This window comes from Strix uralensis, chromosome 3 (assembly GCF_047716275.1).
Source record: "Strix uralensis isolate ZFMK-TIS-50842 chromosome 3, bStrUra1, whole genome shotgun sequence".
Classification (NCBI taxonomy): domain Eukaryota; kingdom Metazoa; phylum Chordata; class Aves; order Strigiformes; family Strigidae; genus Strix; species Strix uralensis.
Genome location: NC_133974.1, coordinates 86003319 through 86027960, shown reverse-complemented (window position 1 = coordinate 86027960; position 24642 = coordinate 86003319). Strand labels below are relative to the sequence as shown.

General features: G+C 35.5%; 1 protein-coding gene across 15 annotated transcripts in view; it reads right to left on the bottom strand.

Annotated features, from left to right (window-relative positions):
* RYR2 (ryanodine receptor 2) overlaps positions 1-24642 on the bottom strand; it is a 441080-nt gene that overhangs the window by 175527 nt on the left and 240911 nt on the right. For all 15 annotated transcript variants that reach the window (XM_074863209.1, XM_074863211.1, XM_074863214.1 and 12 more), the window contains 5 exons: positions 23041-23257; positions 21724-21828; positions 17441-17544; positions 13146-13229; positions 8367-8526 (listed from right to left, as the gene is read on the bottom strand). In XM_074863209.1, the coding sequence (XP_074719310.1) occupies positions 8367-8526; positions 13146-13229; positions 17441-17544; positions 21724-21828; positions 23041-23257 (670 nt within the window). The remainder of the gene's footprint in view (positions 1-8366; positions 8527-13145; positions 13230-17440; positions 17545-21723; positions 21829-23040; positions 23258-24642) is intronic.

The window sequence follows — 24642 nt, the reverse complement described above, 5'->3', positions numbered from 1 at the left end:
CAATCATTAACACACACTAACATACAGGCAACCAGCTGATAACAATGCATGATAATGAAATATAAGTGCCTTTAAAAATGCCTAAGCAAAAAATCAGAATGAGAAAAAAAAAGTCATAAGTATTAAACAAACTCAATTTTACAGATTTTATTCCTTGGGTCTAATTTTATTTAATATTGTGACCTTTTTCACCCAGTCAAGACTTTGGCTGCTACTTTAAAAATGAATATGAGAAGGGATTTTTCTTTTAATAATTTTGTTCTTTTTTTTTTTTTTCCTGTGATATGTCTATCTAAATTTTGAGCATTTTCCTTATTGCTGAATTAAGAACTCTTATTGTTACACTTATCATAAGTTTTTGTACTATCATCTGCACCTCTGTGGTTTAAGTGTAGCTAATCAAAAGAATGATCCTCTACTGAGATTTGCACAGTCACAATCAAATCAACAAGAAAACTGATTAGCTAAGAGTGGTAATTTTTATTGAGTACATTTACAATTAGGACATAGATTTAGTTCTTCCTATTCACCACAGAAAAGTTATTGTTTTGTAGTGCAGATTGTTAAAAGAAGTAAAACTCAGCCTAAGTTTTTAATTTTTTTTACCAGAATTTTCCAGGTTCGACAGTCTAATGCTTCATCAGAAGACTGCATTTTTGTACAGAGTTGACAACTACTCGTTCACCAACAATTTGAAAGAAAAAGAAACAGATCTCCTCCAGAAGACAAAAAACCCCCAAAACTTAAGTTTGTTGACAAGATTCTGTTTCAAATGGTTTGAGATGGGTAGCATACATGAAGCTTACATAATGCTTTAGTTTTGAATTCAGAACCTATCCTATCACAGAAAAGAAAAAAAAAAGGAAAAAGAAAAAAGCCTATATATTTTATTACACAGCTTTGTCTTAATTTAATGTAACACAAACATTGCATTAGTCATTTAGAATTTAATTTAGAGTTACTTAAGTAAAAGAAAGCACTGCAACCATGAAAAATTGGAATGTCTGACAGAATGTGCCCTGACTATAAATGGAATGAACTAATAAATAATGTTAAACTTGATTGATGTAACACTGACCATGAAAAGTCAGTATTACTTCATACTTTGTACGCTACAGATTTTGCCATATAGAGCAAATGATAGACAAAAAATTATTTGAATCGGCACAAATATATTTATTCGTAGGGTATAAATGAATTTGAAATAGGCAATAATTGGTCAACAATGGCACTAACTGAATATAGCTCTTAAAAGTAATAGAAAAGAACTACAGAAAAAATACCTAAACACACACATCAACAAATATCAACAAGCCTTTTAAAACTTCAATTACAGGTAATGAACACTTGCAAAATTATTCACAGAGGAAACACATTGGGAACTAAGGTGCAGAACTGCATTCATTCATTCAGTGAGTATGCGACATGCAGATAACTCTAGTGCACTGGATCTAGCAACTGGTCTTGCAACTTGCATGGACAGATATCAGGTAAGAGAAGAACAAAACGAGGAGTGTCCATACTGTCTACAGCAGCATAGAAAACCATAGTCAAATTCTATAAGCAACTCTAAAAAAGTAGAACCTATTAAGAGATACAGTGTGTGTAATAAAGTTGTACTCTTCAGAAGTAATTCAGTAACAAAAAAAAACAAAGCCTCATATAAACCGCTAAAAGATATCTGAAATGATAAAGAATAATATAGTTTTCAGAGCTATAAATGTGATACTGCAAACCTGTGCACTGCTGGGCCTTCCCAAAGCTCTGAGAAGTTCAGAAACAGCACAGATCGCTAGACTAAAAGGAACAAAAAGACACCAGAAACATACATAAATAAGCACCTATCAAAAAGAAAGACAGGAAAAGACTGAAAAATGAAAACACAGACTAGGAAGTGTGCAGGAAAAACATGGTAATAATTTAATGGGATCATAAGTTTTGTGATTTAAAGTTAAAGCTGTACAGATACATATTCTGTGTGGTACTGAAATGATTTTGTTCTAATAACCAAGGCTGTTAAATGACAAGCACAAAGCAAATGTATTTCAGCACATATTCAGTGAGACAGACATGCTGCTGTTTTCCTAGCTTCATTTGCATTATTAGAAAACACTCATTCCACAGCTGTGAACTGATTCTGCTTCCTGCTGTGTCCGTGGATCTTGCAGTTCCACAAAGATTTCTGAGCAATTGCCTGGTGAGCTTGGCAAGCCTACCAGCAATGCTGTCAGAGGCTCAGCTCAGTGAGCCACTCTGTGAGCATGAAGCATATATAGTGTTACCAGGATCATTTACCTACACCATACATTTCATATCTTGTTATCCAGAGGTCTAGCTTTTCAGCATTTATCATGGCAGCTCATGTTTAACCATAAACCATTAAAATTAAAAATTATTTTATAGGGGAAAAAAGAAAAACATAATTCTAAATTGGTATTTACTAAGTAAGCCATTTCAAGATTCCAGAGTCATTAAAACTAGAAAGCACAATAAAGTCCTCAACCAGCCATATTCTTGGCAACGTCATCCTAAACGTATCCACCCAAAGTGGAAGTTGTGTTCCCAACCTGGCATACTAGCAGCTGAGTTCTTACTTAGGAAGTATGTGTATCCTTAAAAATATGTATACAGCTTCTACCACCTTCACGGAGGACCATACCCACACAGAATGCCTGGCAAAATGTGCCCTGACTATAAATGGAAGGAACGAATATATCACTATAAATAATGTAAAATGCAAAAGTGGGGTAAGCTAAGTAGTTTTTACAAGGATGAGACGCCTTTTCATATATATATTTAATGACAAAATAAGTGTCAAGCTTTCAACTTGTGACTTTTCCCATACGTCTATATTTCCTCATCCTGAATTTTCAGAACACTGCCTCTCTTGCATTGCAGCACTAGGCAGTCTGAGAAGACCAACTCCTGATCAAACAGCGATGTCATATGCTTTCTGCAAAAATCTCAAAAAAGTAAGATCCTGACCTAAAAAGACCAAACTGTCTTGCCTTTTGGGCCAAAGAGAAATCAGACTTGATAGATGCTTCACAGTCCTGAGTAATTATCCTAGGACAGGAAGCACAGAGCATCTTTAAGATGCTCTTCACACAGTGGGAAGAAGTTTTTAGATTGCTGATTTTTATAACCAGTTGTTAAAGCTGTGGGAGTTTTTAATACTTTTTTTCTAAATATAAATGAGGTTTCTGATTGTTAGGTTCTTCAGACATAACACACAATACAACCTTTGACTAAGCTATCTGCATATGTGACAATGCATATAAGCAAAATTTGAAAGTCAGAATCTTTGGCTGTGACTCCCACAATCAGTGGGGAGACCTAAAAGTCATGTATTCAGGAAGACGGAAGGGGTGGCTAATGTATTTGAAATTATTTTCATTTGCTTTCTGATTTCTAAGCTTGACTTTTTTCTCTCTCTGTCTTTTCCTTACTTACATAAAAGTTGGGATTCTTCTGTATACACTACATCAGAGTTTCATGAGCATCAACCAATACTGTAAGTTCACGTATAAACTTATGTGAGTTCTGAATATTTTCCATCTGATTGTGAAGCTTTAGTCACAAATGCATTCTTTTATACTTCAACGCTATTTTTCAATCAGCTTGATATGAAAAATTCCTTTAAAATACCCCTACAAAAACCAAGTAATTATGATAGGACATAATTGCAAAATCTATACATGAACAAAAAAAAAAAAAAAAAGCCCTCTCTCATTGCACAAATGTGATTATTTTGATTTACACCAAGGCTATACTGCTCCTTTGCCTGTATCCATCTCCCTTATTTCTCTTTGATCATTTACCAGTTCCCCAGTTCAGAGAACACCAACCTGCAGGCAATCATGTTCTCCCTTAAAGGGACACTGTCAAGTATTTTCCTACTGATTGATTCTGTGCTTGGTTTTCAACTTACCCTTGTTATTTAATACGTTATTTTAACCAGAAATATGTGTTTTTCCTACCTGTTCCTTCTGCTCCTTTTATGGAGCAATAAGCTACTGTGAGTCTGTCCTACTGAAAAATACTTACTTGTTTGTGATCAGTGTCATCACAGCTGTCAGCACAGTTCTGGGAACAGGATTTATTAGTTAACTTGTGCTCCCTCTGCTGGCTGGCTGGTTGGCTCTGCAGCAGCAGAACAAAAATACTGTGTATAGTCATGCACGAAGAGCAGCAATCGCTTGTTAAGAAAGAATCCTGACAAGCAGCGGTGGATTTAAAAGAAGAAAAAAAATCTGGAACTTGGAAGGTATTTTCCCCACCAGTTTATAATAGGAAAGAAATGGTTTATACATTAACTACTTGACAGTATCCCTTTAATTTTTTCATACTATATAATCCCAAAATGATGACGCACTCATGATGCAACAGACATACCAGATCATCTAATCCATCCTACAGCCACAGCACAATTGCTGTTTACAACATATTTCCCAGTGATTAGTTCATCTACTTTCAAATATCTGTAAGATTCTTTCCCTTAGGAAACTATTTCATAGGTCTGCAAGATCTGTTTATAGTATTTACATAACTTCATGTCACTTTATTACAGTACTGTAACATGTCACAGTAATATGATGGGATGACAAAATGTAGCCCATGAAACAAACCCATTGTTGGAGTCAAGCAGAAGCACATAGCAGTGTGGACAACAGCTAGCAGCTTGCCATGGGATACGTATGTCAGCTACATGGGAAGCATCTTTGCACTGCACCCAGAAAGGAGCACCTTGCTATCCTGCCCTCTTCTTTTGACTTCTAATGAATGGTATTTGTTATCTGCACACTGTAAGCGCTCTTGGAGCTCAGCTGTCTGTCTTCTCTCCAGAAGAAAATAAACTTAATTATTTGAAAAGACAAAAATAATTAAGAGGAAATCAACATCAACACCCCAAGCATGGCAGCTTCTACAGGAGATGCTATTGGTGGGAAAGTCTTCAAGGACGTCATCTACCTGTTTAACCATACAAGAGATTACTGTAATTTGTCTCCCAAGAATAAGGGAGTAAAGTATACTGCCGATCTTGTTGACCTGTTTCCTGAGGGTCATGAATATTTCTGAGCTCTTGATGATCTTTAACAACCATCCTCGCTTGAAAGCATAACTATGGCACTGTTCACTGCACCATTGTTTTACATTCTCAACAACAGTGCCCCACTCGGCACACAAAAGTCTTCAGTCGGTTTGAATGAATCAGACCCAACAAAATATTTGTATGTTTAAATCAGAAGCATCCAGTACTGCAAAACTCCAGTTAAGTGGCTTTCCAACTCCAAACGTGATCAGCTTCCTAGGCACTTAAGCTTTTTACTTTTAAGTTCTCCAGGTTCTTCTTTGCATGCCCATAATTGTTTTCATTTTGGTAAGGAAGAACAGTTCAATACTGATCATATACCTAAGCTCAGTCAAGATTTAGAGCAGAAGCATTTCTCAGAGCAAAACCTGGTAGTAAATATCAGAGCCTGCTTAAAACATCTCCAAAACCCTAAGCAGGGGCTACTATTTTATTTTAAAACTTAGCAGGTCTCAGTGATAGTGATAACCTCTTTATATAACAACTTGTCCTTGGCCATCAAAATGGATTTAGATATCTAATTCATATTTGTCCAGTCAGATACCTTTGAGGATATAGGTGTCAATTTTTAAAATACTCGTGGAAAAAGAGTGATACACAGTTCAGTAATTACAAGACTAAGGGTTCAAAACTATACCTCTATCTTCCATGAGTTTTCTCACACCAGACTATAAATTGTAATAAGTGAGTGCAGATTTAATTTGGATGTTGAGCTTTGTCATCCAGCAAGAAGGGCATTTATCAGGAAGTCTAGAGGAGGCCTGAGTTCCAAGGCTGACCCTCAAGTCTGTATTTTAAGAGTCAGTAGATAAAATACAGAGAGCTGTTCAGTGCATAGATCAGAGTCCTCCTTTTTCCCTCTGCTCTTTCCCAGTCAGCCTCAAAAATGTCTCTTCACAGGGTGACAATGCTTTAGATTCAACAGTAAGTTCAGTCTTTTTCATCAGGCACAGTGCTGAGAACGTAAGACAGACTTCATGATTCTTCTGACATAAAGCTGAAGTGTTTAATTTCAGGCTACATCTCATACTAGATTTGTCTAATCAATGTTTTTATTTTATTTTTTTAAACCAAGTTCTTGCCTGGGGCAACTGCACTGCCTCTTGGGAACCCTAATAAAACTAATGATTTATTACTAATCACATCACAACTCTTCAAAAGCAGAACCTTCTGTATCAACAGACACATCAAAACATACATAAAGACAATGTATAAAGACATTGTGTAGATGTAACGGAGAAACTTTTTTTTCATTGCCACCCACTCCCACTATGTTTTGCTTATCATTCCCAATCCAGTAACAATGGAAAAGTCTTTGACAGCATCATTCAACTGCCTTTCTTACTACCTCACTAATTCAGAATTACATGGTTTTTTTAAAGACATACAGATACACAGGGTAAGTCAATTGTCTTCAAGATCTAAGAAACTTTATTTACTACATATGACTTGTGGGTATAAATTCTCCCAATGCTAGTCAGAAACATAATCAGCTAAGAGATGCACTTGATTCCAAAACCTTCTTAACTTTGCCTTAACCAATAAATTCTGATACAAAACTAGATTTAATTTTGGGATATGTCAGGGTTCTATCAAAGCTGTAATTATTTCCCAACTTTCATTCAATTCAAATCTCCTGATTGTCATGGCCCTGTATTGAAAATGTTTGACTTCTGGAAGACTAAAAAATATGGGAAGCATGGTGTAAATTATTGAGTGCATTCTTTAATATATCATTAATACTCATTTTGAGCATCTAGAGACATACAGACACTCATTCTAGAAATAAATTGTGCACTGCCTCCATAAACACAGGATTGTAATAGTGGGTTCAAAACGAATTAATCTGCTTCCCCTACCTGACAACAGAGAATCATCACTTCCAACACTTCTCATGGTTAATATCCTATCAGAAATGTTAACAGCGCTTCAAAGAGCCACCTCCCCTTACTCAAAGATGCAGTATTAGGGGAAAATTTAATCCGGTTGTAAGCAAGGGAATTATCTTCAGTGTCTACCTAGTACAGCATATTAGATACATTCCAGTCTGCAAACACAAGATTTGGCTCATTGTCTGCTTAGAGCCAAATACGGAACACAGATTTCCTAAATAGTTTACAAAGTACCAAAATGAGAGCTTTATAGTAAGATACTGTAATGGACAATGCTGAAATGCTATGCAGCATATATTTTGTCACATAAATGTACTTTGTCAGAATGTGATGAGGTAAATTTAAGTGCTTAGCATAATATATATATAATACCAGATTTATTTTTTTTTTAATATACAAAAGCTTTACAAATAGAATGAGTTTTGGTCATGTAAAAAAACAAAATTTGAAATGTGCTGAACTGAAATGTATAACTTGAATTTTTGTCAAAAACAAAGACACTGTTTGTAGGCAGGAAAGAGTATGTACCTACAGAACAGCTGTTTCTCATTTTTGCAAAAATAATGATGGTTTACGCCCAGCGGAAAACCAAGAAAACCCTTTTTTTCCCCCAAGGGGTGAATTTTCCTAAAATTTCACTGTGATATGCTACCACACATTTATCAACAGAAGACACCTTTCTCTATATAAAATTCACAAATAATGTCAAAAATAATACAAAATATGACTCCTAAGGGAAAATTGTTATAGTAGCTGTCTTGAAAAATAATAAATAAGGCTCACTGTACACCCAACTTTTTGTTTAAAGAAAACAAAGGCCCTGAGTTTTGCTGTTAACAATCCACCATGCTCACATTGTGATAACTACCACGTAGCATTCCTATTCACTGAAACAGAAACACTAAAGTAGGGCCAGAATTTGGAGACTGACTTAACTATTCTCAGTTAAACATGGCCTCTGCCAGAAATACAACATATTAACAAAGTGATTACTAGAAGCTTACATTCTGATCTTCCGCCATAAACAAAATTATTCAACTCCAAGGACTGCAAACATTCAAATGATTCCCCTACTGAAAGTCAATGTTTACATTTCCCAAAATACTAGAGCATATTAGCTTCCTGCATGCAATTTTCTCATCCTGAAATCTAGATAGCATACAAAAATATACCACCAATATTTTAATACTGCTTGTGAAAGAAGAATCCCATTGTGCTAGATTAAGCAGGATCACTTTAATGATGTATTTTTGCTTTCTTTGACTGACAGACTCGCATTCATTAGCTGCTTCTTCCTGCTTTTGTATCCCCATCATTCCCATTTAACTGTGAAATATCTCAATAGAAAAGTGCTTTTTCAGGTGACAGAAGTTAGCACTTACCTGCTGGATACCGTATGTCCAGCCTTGCCTTATACGGTCCCTTGCCCACACGTTGTGAGCATTCTCTGCTAGTTTATCCACCATAGCTTCTTGAGAGGGGGTCAGTTTGATGAAACTCAGATCCATGGGAGCAGGCTTATATCCACTCAACAACTGGTAGCTGTCAAAAAACACAGAACGTGCAGTTACTTTTCAGTAAGAAAAAACTAATAGAAACTGCAAAGAAAAGAAGTGTCATACCTTATTCATATCTTAACTATCCTTCAAATCACAGGAGCAAATATTTAAAATTTAAGCATGACTTCAGAACAGAGAGACAGCTTCTTCACTATTTTTAGCACTCCTAAGAACAAAGTGTTGTTTACTTTTACGTAATTGTTCCCACTGAAATAATTAGTCATCGCCCACTTTACTTATGACCAAAACCACCTTCAATAAAGGCCATAATGCATGTGGTGATGGATGCTGCACATCAGGACTTACTAAATTTACAATGAAAACCTACGACACTACGCGGCACCACCATGGCAGTGGACATTGGCTCCCTTACCTCAGCTGATGAGGGATATGCAGAGGAAGGGGAGCAGGAAGAGAGAAGGAGGGCAGCAGAGAGACACAGGCTGTACTGGGTGTCTGTGCCCAGGTGCTGGCGAGGGGTGCTGCAGGGCGACCTCTGTGAGGAGAGGTCAGGGCTGCCCTGTGAGGGACACAGCCCATTCCAGCCATCTCCAAAAGGGACCCGCCACTGGCCAAAGCTGATCCCCACAATCACACTGCTGGCGACTCGGGGAAAACATTTTTGAGAAAGGGCAAAATGCTCCACAGGCAGAGAGGAGTGAGGAAAAAAGTGTGAAAAACACCCTGGCGGACACTAAGGTCGGAGGCTGGTGGGGACACAGAGGTGCTCCAGGTGCCAGCACTGGTGCTTCCCTGAAGCCCCAGGAGAGACGAGGCCGGAGCTGGTGGACATGCCCTGACTATCCCAGAGTATTTCTCCTTGAACATACTGACAAAACAAAGTGCTATTTTGGTCATAACAAAAGGGGTCTGTGGAAAATACACAACATTCTCTCACTGAAATTCTATGAGTTGGGGTGTTTAAAGAATGGCTAGTTTAAATAATTGTCTAATTATTTTCTAAACAACTTTGTCATTTTCTTATATTTTCTTTATTTGGATTGGCAGAAAGAAATCCAGAAAAAGAAATCGTATTTATCCCCATTTATATTCTAAAATACTCAGATACTTTACAAATCTTAATTAATTCTCTTCTGTGAGAACTATTCTAAAACCCATTTAAACAAATTATTGGTTGAAATCACTAATTGAAAACAAGTATTTAAGGGGGATTATCATCTATAAACATGACGTTGGATTTTTCTTCAAAATTACCACATTAAAAAAAAAAATTCAAGTCTGAAAACAACAATTCAAGAACGTCAATCCAAAATCAACTATTCCTATAGTTACCAATCAGCAAATTTCTATTACAGAATTAATCAAGCAGTTGGCGGCTGTGCTGCTATCTCCCACAAACTAGCTGTCCTCACAGTTACTGCCCTCACAGTTACCTCTCCTTGGGTAGCTGTGAAGTGGCTTCAGTGAGATGAGTAAAACCAGACAGTAATGGAAATAGTGAATCATACAGAATTAACATATTTGTCAGGCTGGCAATTACTGCAGTCCTTCCTGTCACACTCCCCTGCACAAGCATTACATTGCGCATATAAAAGCTACAATAGCCACAGCTAATTCAATATAAGAGCAGGGTCAAAGAACCTGGATAAGGATGCTCATAATGTTGTCACAGAGGATGCGTAAACCTTACTTCAGGATGCAAATGAATACTCGTCAAAGATAAGCATCAATGGATACTAAGGAAAATATCAAAAGCGTATTGTGTGTACAAATTTATGTTGGAGAATTGTCTTTAGCTGCAGACTGACATTACTAGTTGAAACAGGTAGCTAAGACCCCAGCTTCTGCCCAGTCATCTGCTCATCAGTATCTTACTGGTATTATCTTGTTCAATATCTCTGCTGGCCTTACATTAAAATTTTTTTTTAAGTAATTAACTGCTTCAACAGGACATTATCACTACCATATTGATCTGCCATTAATTTATAACATGCATTATGGAATTTTTATTTGTGCCACCACCTAAAGTTACAGCAAGAGTGGTAGATACATTTTCGAGTGATCTTAGCCCATACTCTGCTCTCTCGATCAAAGATTTTCAGCAGTCTACATGAGTTGTTTCACAAGAGAAAATTAAGCACTGAAAATTTCTTTCTAAATTTTTTTTCTTTTCATTCTCACAATTCTTTTTTCCTTTCCCATTTCATTTAGACTCTTTTTTTAACCCATAGAAATACTAAATATTTAGAATCTGTTAAAATGAAGACTTTGGATATTTCAGCGAGGTATTTTAAAATAAAAGGTTATTGATGGATGCTTTATTCAAAAACCTTAAGTTATACCAGGAAAAAACTTCCTAATAAAGAGAATTTCCATCAATAAAAGTTGTGTTTACAATACACTTTAGCTAGCTGTTCAAAATGGTCCAAAAAGCTATTTTGTGAAGTGGTGCTTATTAGAAAAGGCAAATTTCTGACACAACTGTCAATTAAAAATGTGATTTTCCCCAACTCGTAACCAGTGTGGCTGTGATGCCAAAAATCTCTAGGACTGACCCAAATATAAACTTGTTCTTAGTATTTTACAATCTTCATTGTTACAAGAGGATGGCAGGAAAGACAATAGCAAAGGGTTAAAAACAGACAATATACAAAGTAAGTTTGAAAAATTTCTTAGGAAGTAGAGCAGATAGGCCAATTACATTCAAGTGATGTTTGTTGCTTTTGTTTTTCATGATAGAATAAAGTTTTTGTGTCAGGCAGATATGAGAACTTAATAGATTATCATGGGAAAATTGACAAAGTGTTGAGATAATGGGTTTGTATCACCTACAGAACAGAAATAACTAGCAAACACAGGAAGTGACATCTCTTCTCCCATCAAAAATTTAGCTTTTCACACACTACCTCCTGTAACCTTTTGTTATGATTAAGTCTAGTCTAACTGTGAAACAGCAACCCTTCTCTCCAGGACTATCCCACAAAAAATGTGATCCAGCCTTATAGCTGCACAACTGTATCTAGATCATGAAATCTTTGCTCCATTTTTGCTCACCAAACATCTGATGCTAATAAGAATGTAGCCACGATTTTTCTTCTTTCTTTTTTACTCATTTTTTCCATCCATTGTATGTGAGGTATCAAAATTCTGACTTGGTATGTATGGTAGGACCTCAGGTTTCTAAAGTTATGACTGTTAATAACATAAAAGAGACTCAGCATTATTACTCTTCTTAAATTAGGAAGTTGAATTTCTTCAGACTTGAGATTTAGCTGCAGTTTTTCAATAGCATCAAATCTAATTCACTTGAACAATCTTGTAAACGCATATACATTTCTGCCCAGGAAATTCAGAACAAAAATACAGAAGGCCCTAGGTATCTCTTCTTTTTAGTCATATATGCAGTTACTTTGGGATTAGTTTAAATCCCTTGCTTTTATTCTCATTCATTCTTGTGAAGTGTCCACATCAGGGATTCTGAAACTGTGATAGCAGTGGTATGTAAATCAGTTCAGTGCAGTATATATCAAAGACTTGAGGGTCCAGGTTCGTAATAGTTACCTTGTAGTAAGTATTACCCAGAAGCCTGCAAGAACCTTGCCAGAATGGGGCATGTGCTTTTGGCTCACAAAAGGAAAAAGGAAGGCATGCTTTAGTTAAACATGGGCTTGGGGTTATTATACTGGCCTTAGGGACACAGTGTATGCAATATGAAGGTATGGGTCAGTGAAAGGTTACTGTGAATAACGGCGATATGCGATAGCAGAGGAACATCTATTTCTGCACAGAGCACATCCCTGAAAAGAGCTACGTGTTGCTACTGGTGGCAGCAACTTTGTAACCAGCACTTATTGCTCTTCGTCATAATCAAGGAAACTAAATTACTAATTTAAATTCAGGAATAACAGAACACACAGAAGTTCTCTCATACTGAAACTGTGACCTTTACCTTTCTGGTTTTATACATATTATAATCTTCCTCTATCTCATGGGCTGAAATGTATGTTGGGCCATAGGGCTGTCATATGCTTATCACCAAATACAGTTCCCTTACTTTCAACTGTGTTAAAGTTCCCAAATTCTTCTCCCCCAAACTGGGGGTACACTGGTGCTAAGGATGAAGCCAGGGCACCTTGGCTGGGCCATGACTGTTGGTTTCAGAGGCATGGTAGTGGAGGTCACTGTACCATACCAGCCTGAGCTCAGTCCTACCAATGCTGGTGCCAACCAATCTCTCAGGAAAAAAAGTCAGGCACCTATACAAGCTCTCTCCACTTCAAGTCACTGGATGGCCATTCTAGGGCTTTCAAAAGGATTACCTTTAAATATTTGCAGCACAGCAAAATATATTGGCAAGTTCGCTGTAAAAATCCTTTATCAAGTTTCTGCAGTACACCCCGTATATAAAAGAACTACGTAACAATAAATGTCAGACATTTCAATGAATCACAGAAAACCTAACCTCATAAACATCTAAAAGAAAAGGTGTGAATGAATGTGTGTGTAAATTTCTGAAAATTTATATGTATACATGCATATCCAAGTACCAATAAAACTAGCAATATAAATATCAGATTGTTAAAATACAGTTTGCTTAACTCACACTGCCTAACAAAAAGATACATTTGTATTTCAACTTACTTCTTTGGAAGTTTCATTTTTTTCACTTTTTCTTCAGCACGTTCATCAGCAATTCCAACATGGCAGCCTAATGCCAGGAGGGTTCTAGGACACAGAAATCAAAGAGAAATTACTGCCAATGCTTCTATATGCAGAGTTGCTGCTGTGTATATAAATAACACTATGCAACAAATGAGACCTATGGGAATGATAACAATGTAATACGGAAAGATCAACATCAGCCTTATTTTATATGTAATAAGCCTTCTGACAGTGTTAAGAAAATGCTACAAAATGTTCCTAAAAATTTTAGTAAAAATATGAGTGAACTACTTCAAAATGGAACTATCATACAGCCTATTTCATCTATATTGGGCATCAGTTGAAAGACTCCCTACCCTTGAAATATATATTTCAGCTTTATATACTTATTCATACTGCTTAAATACTCATTCATACTGCTTTATATCAAAATCTTTTTATGTTACATTATTTACTTCAAAGCTGATGAAAGGAGAAAAGGCAGGAAATGTCACTTGTTATCCTTAGAATGTGTCTTCTTTACACAGAGAGACTGTTATTCAGAGATTTTAATTGGATCTGGATTTTGTTAGGACATGCTATTGAAGAGAAGACTGACAACAGAATGCATGACAAGCAGTAAGCCAAAACTGCCTTCTAAATGCACAGTATGGATGTTACACATTAATCCAGAGAAAAGGATTCAAGCTAGACACGGCGTGTCATGTACTATAAGTCTTCTATCACAGAGCCACTGACGCAGGCAGCCCATTCTGGCCTGACCTCCAAGATGCAGCTCATTTCAGAAAACACTCTCTACATAACCTTATAACAGGGTTGACAGTATTAATCAGGTTTCTGATTACTTCAGATCTCTTCCTTTCCTTACAGTCACACTATCCAGCAGTACAAATCTTAAGTTTCATTCATCTGCAGGATTTCATCTGTAACTAATCAATTATTTGTTCCTGCATTCACGTTCAATACTGGGCTATCAAGCCTTAGTTTCTTTAGCCTCGGAACATTACTAATATATTGACATCGAAATGAAAAGAAATCCTGGACAAAAGTCAGAGACCACTTTGAAGTCAGATCAGAAGTTTCTCAAAATCTGAGGGTGACACCGATACCTTTGATTGAAACTGATTACACGGAAGAAATCACAACTGTAAACCTTGGACTCCATTCCCAATTTTCCCAATATGGAAGCAAGCTAGAAAACAAGGTTTTTATTTGTTCTTGTTGCTGGTTAAAACAATATTTTCTAGTCTTGCTTTAACTATATTTACTGCTCTTGAACTGACTGGGGGAAAAAAAGAGCATAAAAACTCCTCCAGCAGTATTTCTCTTGGCAGATAAATGGTATGTTTCAAGGAGATTCTTACAGCATATTTTTAGTGCTAGCTACATGAAGTAAATCCTACTGTTATGGTCTGTGAAGCTGGATGTAAAATTAGACGGTAAAATCAGGTATGAGGAAATCAGCATGCAGTGGTCTCCTCGTGCAAAACACACTATCTGCTAAGAATACTCCATGCAGTTAAATTTCAAATGGCATAAATCATACATGATTCCTATGCAGATATCTCAAACGTAAGTAAGAGAACATATCTAACAGTGAAGAGCAGTACAGAGGAGCTAACCCCTGGTAACGCTAATTTTCTTGTAAAACAGGAATTTGAATCCTACATTGTCTCCACCCAGACATAGTAAATTCAAATCAGAGCGCCACAGGAGGATAAAAAGGCATACCATACTGGTAGAACCCAAAAGACCCCTAAAGCACTTCAAAGCTAAACAAGAAGACTACAAGTGGCTGAATGCAGTCCTCAGCATAACATTGATACATGTAATTATCACACACAAATAAGTAAATATGTTGAAATGGGAAAGTCAGTCACAAAATAGTAAGCCTCAAAAAAAACCCATGAGACCAAACTACAAAATATATATAAGAATGAGCAGAAACAGTATGAGCAAGCATATTTTAATCCCATGACATTTTCAGAGGTAACTCATTCCTGAATCTTGACATTTGATATAGTATATAATTTTTATGGTTCATAAAAGTATTCAGTCATACTGAAAAATATACAGAGATCCCAATATATTGAAAAGAAATGTGGTATCAGATATATGACTGAGAACATCCTTGTTTTCTGCCTCTCTCATGTAGTAGAGCTGGCAGCAAAACTGGCAACAAACCAACAAAAAAAACCCAATTACAGTAAGAGTTATTCTTGAAGTCTTGCAACTACTTCAAGTATGCAATACACAGTTTGATGCAAATTGTAAAGAACATAGCATATAGCTGATGAGGAAGTTTTAAAAGAACATTTTCTTTCCCTCTTCCCCATTCTCCCCCATTGAGGTTGACAGCTAGTAGACTAGAAACGTCTAAAGAAATAGTCAAAATAGCTTATAATACAAGTCATCGCAGTATGGGTCACCTAGAATGGATTAGTGCACTAATTTTTCCACCTTTGCAAGCTTGCAGAAATGAACCAAGCAAGACATTTATATTCTAGTCCCCAAATGATAGATGTCTACGTGATAAATACAACATGATATTGCAAAATTAGAACTGTACACTTCAGAAAAAAAGGACTAATACAAGAAAGCAATGAAGACTGAGCTTAGTAAGCATATAAAGTTTGACATCCATAGAAAAACTGAATGCTTTATGTTTTGGATACTACCCATTTAATAAAAATGCTCTCTCTAGAGTAAGTAATAAAATTACTGAAATAAAAGTAATCCATAATTTATATGTTTATGAAACCAAATTAATTTTTGTTTTGTCAGGGTTAGATTTAGAAAAGCATTGGGTCCCAAACCAGTAATCATGTAAGGACTACTAAAATTTAATATCTAGTGAAACATTAGGAGTGTGCACTTAATTCTGAGAGCATGATTTTTACGAAGCCTGTGTCATATAGATTATTCTAGCAAAAGATCCGACTGTAGGGAAAATTAAGGACATCATTTTTTGTAGTTTCACAAAATGGAAAGGAAGAAGCTACTCTGGATTCTTAGCACACTGTTTTGTTGACAGGAGTCTCGAAAGCTTTCCTTGAAATTCTAATATCTACCTGAAGACAAATATGAACTTACTTTCTTTCCTCAATGGAGTTCCATTTATCTCTGAATGCTTTATCTGTAAATAATGCTAAAATATCCATCCAGAAACTGTTTAACACTTAGGGTCATAAATATGTTTTTTGTCGAATAATTTACTTATTGTGGCAATGGTAGATCAGTAAACAGTGCAGAGAAGCTGACCACAGAAGGATACCATGAGAAATATTAGGAATGTTCTACATAGCTTTCCTTACAAGTGTAAACACTATATTGCACTATCAGTTTACATGGCAAATTTTTTAATAATATAGTACAAATATTCCCAGAAAAGCAGTATCACCTGCCCATAGTCATCCTTTGTTTAACACTTGAACAGGAAAAAGCAACCATATTTTATCAAGAAAAAAAAAAAATTCAATGGTTTCCAAACAGGAATGACTGGAGAACCACATATACCACTGGGCATTTATCAGTTTGAGAAGTATTTTAACATGTTGGCTACATGTGGAAGAAATTACTTAAACTAATAGATTTTCAATGCACTCCCAGCCAAGTAAGAACTCACACCTGCTTGATTGACAAAGCTGAGGTAAGGAATTGTATCTTTGTGAGCCAGATAACTAGATTACTTGAACAAAACCATTAACATCCCACTGAAAAATTCTAGCACTCCAACTGGAGAGCTTCCACGACATTCACACATCTAACTACTCATCCACAAAAGGAGGGAATGCCTAATACTGTTCTGTGGCAACATGCACAGATGACAGAAACAGCAGCAAGGGGTCCTGAAGTAAAACTCATCATTAGTCACATCCAAAAAATATCTATTGATTGTCAAAGCGTGCTTTATCAATAAAGACAGTTAAAAGCACTTAAACTAAATTGAATTAAACCAAATAAGAAGCGAAGATTTTTTTTTTCAATGCTTGGATCTATTTCCTTCCTCCAAACTAGATGAAAACTGCCTGAGTTGCCATTTCATGATCAGCATTACAACAATAATTCTAAAATTCCATAGATATTAAAAAAAGACTATCAAAGCCATTTTCAATGCCAAATACATCATTCATTAATGTATCTCAGTCCCTCGTTTTCATATTATTACCCTCACCTACATGTCAAATTGTAATTCACATGTCAAAATATAATTCTGGAAACTGCAACTCCTTAGGAAACTCTCACTATAAGCTTCAAAAGTTCTAATAACTTACTTCAGTGTTTCAAGTGACATTTGCAAGTTATAATTTCTCTCCTGCTCCGGCAATTTTGAGAACTCCACTAAGCATGGGTGTTGTCTTTTGTTGTCATCTCTAACCTGAAAAGACAGTAAAGAAATAAGTTTAATGTGTCTTATAAACTAGAAGAAATTTAAAAACTCTAAAACGCAAAGTACTTAAAGCTGATCCTGTCAGAATTACTCAAACTGAACAACACTTCAAATCAGAAAGTATTCTGTATTCTCAGAGCATGATCATTCTGTTTAAGTAAGGCAGAATTTGCATTTGCAAATAAACTTCAGATTTGCAGATCTCAAGTGGAATAAATACTAATTTGTACATTTCATTATACAGATGTTCACAACAAATATGCAAAGTTCAAGAATAGTGAAATCTATGTTTTGATATACAGCCATAAAATAACTCATCTTCAGCACCATGTTTGAAAAGTTATACATCCAATTTGTGCAAGTATGTTGATATGAATAGTACTGAAGTCCTTACCCAAAAAAAGTAACAATACAAAGGATAAATCTACCCTATCTCTTAATTCAGAAAATATTTGTTTCTTAGTTATGTCATGTAGTATACAAGCAGAATTCAACTGTTCAGCGGTCAGAAATGATTGGAACATCAATTTGCTTTTACTGTAGTGACAGCAGAGTCATAAAGACTATAATTTACAAAATCCTACATTTTATAAACTTAAAAATTTGATCAAAATAATTTTTAACCTGCACTATCTCTCTACAGTTTTAGTTTACTACTGGCCATAACTAGAAAGGGCAACCTGAGAGGCTGGGATAACTGAGCATTCCACTGCTCTCAGCTTTGCATCTCTATCATGCTAGAGCTCAGTCAACAAAATCTACAAAGATTACATCTTGTTAGAAGGCTTGATAAAAAAAATTAGTTTCCAATATTTGCTAAAAGATCCCAATAAAGGTGTTACCATTCACCTAGATGAGACTACATTTTTATCCATATATTAAAACACTTTTGTGTCCATCCCTCACGGACCATAAGCTCACTATTTATATTAATCTTTAAAGCTGCAAAGTGAAAGCTATTGAAAAATAACATTATTGACAACTTTTGATCAATCAGATAATTCTGCTGGAAAAATGGAATGTTAGCAGTTGAAGTTAAGAGGCCTAATTGTAATACTTATTCCAAATTGATCTTTACTCATTTGGTGAATATAGGATGTCTTTTAAATTATTTTAGCTGAAAAAGACCAAGGCAGGAATTCTCAGTGAAGTGGTACCATTGGACTGGGTATAATCTGTTCTCAACAGCTTGATCTGTTGCTCATATACAGAATCAGATTTGATGTTTAAAAAGCATAAGAAAGTCAATACAAGGAAGTCAATAGCATATAAACTGGCATGAAATTTCTGACTTTCATAAAAGTAACCTATCACACTTAAGCTGATTGCTTGTCCTGCATATTGCATGAAATAAAAGAGCTTTTCTTTGGGTATTTTAATATAAATGTCTTAAAATGAAAAAGGTCTACCATCAAGGCAATAAATCCATATACGGTATCTAAATTTACACTTAAATAAGATCATAGTATTGGAACATAAACATTGTGTGTTAGAGCAGGAGAAGGAAAAACAGTCATTTGCAAACTGTAACCTCTTTATAAAGTTTCTCTAATTTCAAGTCCTGAGTGTTATTTATACATGAGTACCCACAGAGTGAGTATGAACATGGATCACTGATAGCTGAAATTTATTTTTTATTTATCATATTCTATATTTGCCAGTTCTGTGTTTTTCTATAACAATAACTAAACTGTACACTACTACTCAATCTAGTTTATTTAATCTCATGGAAAAAAAATCTCACACTTCCCTATAACATTTCTAAGTTAACATATTTTTGCATTTTGATCGAAGCACTTAATAATTATCAAATTGAACAGCAGTTATTTGTTTATGTTTGAGATTGAAAAATATTTACAATTTCCAGGGGATATTTATCTTCATCTGATGGGATTAATGTTCTTTGGACAGGCAATACAAGCAATTCAACTGTCAAGCTACTTGATCAAAATCATTAGCAGATAAAATGAGAAACATCTTTCACCAGACACTGAAAATGTTTATTTGCAGATTTCTTTTTAAGAATTATGGTAATCTGCATTAATAAAGATTCAGTACAGTCTCCTGTAGGAGGACTACTTTAGATCTGTGTACAGCTAATTTAAATCTGGGATGTCAGGTGTTTTCCTCAGAATTCCAATGTTTATTGAATTTCCTCTAGTGACACTCTTTTCAATCCACAGCTACAATGTATAATACTTCTATTACATATTCAACGTACTTTGTAGATTGCCTTCCTGTCCCCCCTTTTTTTTTTTCCTAGGCACAATATAAAAATCTACTGCCTTGCAAATACATTATATAAGTGGCAGAATTCATGACACCTATCAATTCTTCACTTTTGTGGCTGGTTTTAAATGTACGGTGAAGTTTAATAGAAACAAAGATATGCAGACACATCTGATGATTTCAAGTTGGACACCTGTACCACTCATATTCAGACTTACAATGAAGCCAGTTAACAAAAGTCCCTAATTTCGCTACATTAGCATGTTAACTTTGTTACATGTATAAAATGCAGTACTAATACCGTGTGCAATACTGGGTATCACTGGCGATACTACATACAGATCTGATGAAACAGGTATGTAGGAGGGAATATAGAATGCAAACCACTGCAGATTTCTTTCAATAATCTGGAAAGACATTTAAATTTACAGAGTCTCTGTCTGTTAGCGTTTAAACTTTTTGACTTGGTGAAAAAACACCACTAGCTACTATATATAATGCATCTTGCTCTGATTTAAAAAGACCAAATCTAAGATTAGATGACTCCTATATATGCACATCTAAACCAGCTAATTTCTGTTTCGTGTCTTCCCTCAGTACTCAGTAACTGCAGTGCATCAATTCAGATAAACAGAATTGGCAACAGTGGCTTAAACTGATGAAATCATCTGTGAGAAACCAGTATGATAAAAGAGTCAATCTCCAGAAGATGATCAGCATATACATTGCCACATTCCCAAAGAAAGCACATCCAACCATAGAACACTAAAGCTAAAGACAGGAAGCTGAATAACTTAAAAGATTTAGCACCTGGTTTCATTCTGGATATAATGACATTTATCGCTGCTTAAGTTGATACTTACTATATATTGTTTAAATTAAAATAGCGTTCAACTGTACAATTAGATTCCTGATGGCAAGTAATGGTACACTAAAAGTTCCTGCAGGTTGCTTCACAGCTGGTATGATTATACCCCAATTAAAATGTTTTGACACATTAATTTAACTGGGGTTTTGTGTTTGATTTGGTGGTGATAGCAACAACAACAACAAATCTAGAGATCTTCTCTGTTAGTCAAATCTTTTTAAGTACTGCTGTATGCTACACTAAATATAATACCTATTCCCAGTTACATTAAATCTCTAATCTGAACTGCTCAGAAGACCAAAATCTTTTTAGTAACAAATATAGAATACGTATATGTTTCTATACATGCATACATGGTTTTACATTTACAACTAGTATCTACTGTGTTTCTATAAACTCTTCACAGCCACAGTTCTTCATAAACAACACCATTTGGGATGCAATTAACTAGCTTGTATACTTTTTTGTGATTGATTTAAAAATAAAAATCTAATCAACGAAATAGACTGCATTTTGTATAAAAGCCTGGAAATAATTTTTTTTTTTCTGTCATAATCCATGAAAAGTAAGACAGAGATAAGAAAATAATGATGTGGAGCATCTAATACAGACATGACCCTGAAGAAGTGAAGGAAGGATAAAAGCAGATTTAATGGAATTTCCTATAAGCAACATTTATTTTTCATGAAAAATAAGTTTGGGACTTGTGAAGGAGTTATGTCAGTCAGTACACATGGAGAGAACCAAGAATAATTCCTTTTATTGGCTTACTCCACCAGGCAACTAAACTTCTTGCCCCAAGAAGAAACAGAAGGTGAAAAACCCATAATGTGCTCTCTGTGCCGGTAGTTAGACTGGGTGAAAATTTCAGCACCAAACAGCTTTAATACCAGAATTTTGGTTCAGAAATACACAAGCACTGCCGGTTTCCACCTGCTCCTCCTGGAAAAGGTCTAAAACCTTACTAATTTTGCAAGGATGGAAAAAAATGCAGTCCCATTAGCACATTGAAACAAATGTGCTGAACGATACTACATAATTAACAGAAAATTAAGTTGGAAGGTACATACTGGTCCATACTGCCAGCCAAGTTCAATCTTATTCATAACCCAAAGTTCATGGATGTTCTCTGCTAATTTTTCTCTAATCCTTTCCAGGTGGGGAGGCAAAACAATCTAGAGAAGAGAGAAAGAGGCTATTATAAATAAGTTGCTAGACAGTGCCACCCATACTTTCATAACAGACAAGCTTTGTACAAAACAGATCTCTTAACTAAACCTAAATTATCATTCAGTTCTTACTGACTAAAGTGAGCAAGAATTCTTAGATCATCAGAAATAGTTTAACCTATGCACTTACAAATTCCAGATTTGACCAGCAAGGGAGAACAGTTTTAAATCCAACACCTCCAAACAGCACAGAATACATTCCTGGCAGCTGGCTAGAAACTACTCACACCAATATAATTTCTCAGCTTCAAAAATGCTAAAAATCTCAACAACCAAGGTGATGTTGTGAAAAACACTTCAGACGAATATAAATAAGATGATGATGACAGGTGACAAGTGTAACTAGGATAGCACGTCACTCTACCTCCAAAATTTGAAATCAAGTCTGCTTTACCTCAAAAACCAGAGACCTCAAATATACAGTGCTGTGAATCATGATAATGTTACCCTAATTGTTGGTGTTACAGAACAATAATTACATGACATATGTAGAATGCCGTACTTAGCACATAATGGCAACAAAGTAGCAGGTTTGTTCTTTTTTATGTCTTTTCAGAAACAAGTTCCTAAATATGGAAAATCTGAGCACATAGTGTACAAAAATTTGTATCATCTCAAACTCCGATCAAGTGTAAAATGAAGCCTTGTTATCTGCAATCAGAGATGGAGCTCTTTGGTATCAAAGAACTAATGCTCTTTGGAACTATGTAAAAAAAAAAAAAAAAGAATAATGTAACTTCAATGCATGCCATTTACTGCCCGCATTGAATCAAATACAACTCTCAGTAACCTGCAAGTCCAGTAAAGAATTAGAGCTGAAGCTGGTCTAAAAGTCTTATCATAATGCAGTCTTCAGTAATTGTAATTAACACTAATAAAAATGTCTACTAACAGAACAAGAAGTCCAAATATTCTTTTTTGCCTACTCTAATATTAAGGGCAAAATGTTATTATAGTGTTTGTGAACTGAAATATATGAAATTTCTAGTGAGCACTATAAGGACTTTACACACATTATCAGCTCACAATGGAACATACCAACCAAATCCCAAGCAAAACCAAATTTGAGACAAGCTGCAAATTCAGTCAAATGTAATATAACATAGGCCTATAATAGGTGTGTTCAAAAATGAAAATACAATCTTTCAGTTTCCATACCTGGCTAGTATCTACAGGAACCGGAGTGAAAGCTGCTTGTGACAGAGAGATAGTTGGACCCAGTAGGTCTCTTGTATAGCTACGATCCTGCTTGTACTCTCGGCTATGCTCCACTTTCAGCTTCTCTTTCGGTAGAACAGCCTCAAAGCAAGGAGCATATCCAGGTGGAGGAAGGAACTTGAACTCTCCATGGCGACCTCCAAGCAAGAAGCGTACCCTGTGAACATCAGAGTTACTTTATATAACTGAGACACCTCTGGTGTCAAACCTAATCAGTTTGTAAGCCTAACAACTGTTGAATGCTTTTTTTTTTTTTTTTAAATGAAAAAAAAATTAATTCAATGTTGCAGCTTCTTTGCATTGTTTACAGTTCAACTGTCTCTAATTAGTGCTGGAGTTTATGAAGTAGAAGGTGCAAAAAACATGGGGAAAAGTAAATAATTCTTTCTTTTAGTTAACTTAAACTTCCATAAAAGTATTCTAAATCATGAGACCAAAAGACAGAGAGAGACAGAGAATAATCAGTTTACTTAGCACACCTATGAAGTAAGCAGCAGCCTTTCCAGTCTCAGAAGACAGAGATTATAACCCAGAGTAATCAATCAACCATCTCTGAATTCTCTCCATTGCGGAGTTCTCCATTCTCTCATTTGAGAAATGAGCTTGAAAACTCCATGGAATACAGTTCTTTCTTTTCTCTCACAAAACACTAAATCCTTAGGACACAATACAAAAAACTCCTATCTTTTCTTCCCTAAAATTTATACTCGTCATGTTAGTAGAAACCTAGGGGAAAGCATTCCTTTATTCATTACGAAATGGTGAATTTGTCGTGGCTTTTTCTTACTGAAAAATTCCATTATTGAGGTGATTATGAAGTAGCAATGACATAATACTGAAAAATCTTCCCAGAACATTGCCATCCAGAAAGAATCAAAAAACACCCAAAAAACTAGCTTTACAACAGAATCTTTTTGTCTCTTTTTTATTTACTGAGTATCTTATAAGATTTTTGTCAGTGCTATACCAGAACACTCCAAAAACACACTCAGCACATAAGTATCTGTCAAATATTTTGTGACGGAGATAATGCATGTAGGTTTATAGTTTTGCATTTCATAGTATGAATGTCTATAGTTTTACCACTTTGCACCTGGAATGAGAGGCTAGTATGCCCACTGTGTGATAGCTCTTAGCTTCTGTAGTATTCACCACAGTCTTTGAATGATCCCTCACAGAGCATTGTTCTGTCTCCAACAGAAATCAGCTTTCAGCTTTTACCTTTGCCAGTCCTGCTAAAGTTGGTCCCCCCTGCTGGAACACCACACAATCTTTTTTAATATTAGAGTCTCAAACTGTTCAATACATGGAAGCAGAAGTCTGGCACCTCAAGAGTTATTTGAAATTTTATAGAAAACCACCAGTATAGCAACCAGAATACAGATTGACTGAATTCATATTAACTCATCCTGCTGAAAAGAAAGTGTACCACCGTTTCTTAAGGTAAGTGCAGATAACGCATCTTAAAATAATAGTTACTACCTCATAACAAGTGAGTTAGAACAAATATTTTTAAAATCAAAGACCGATGTTTTTCTTCCC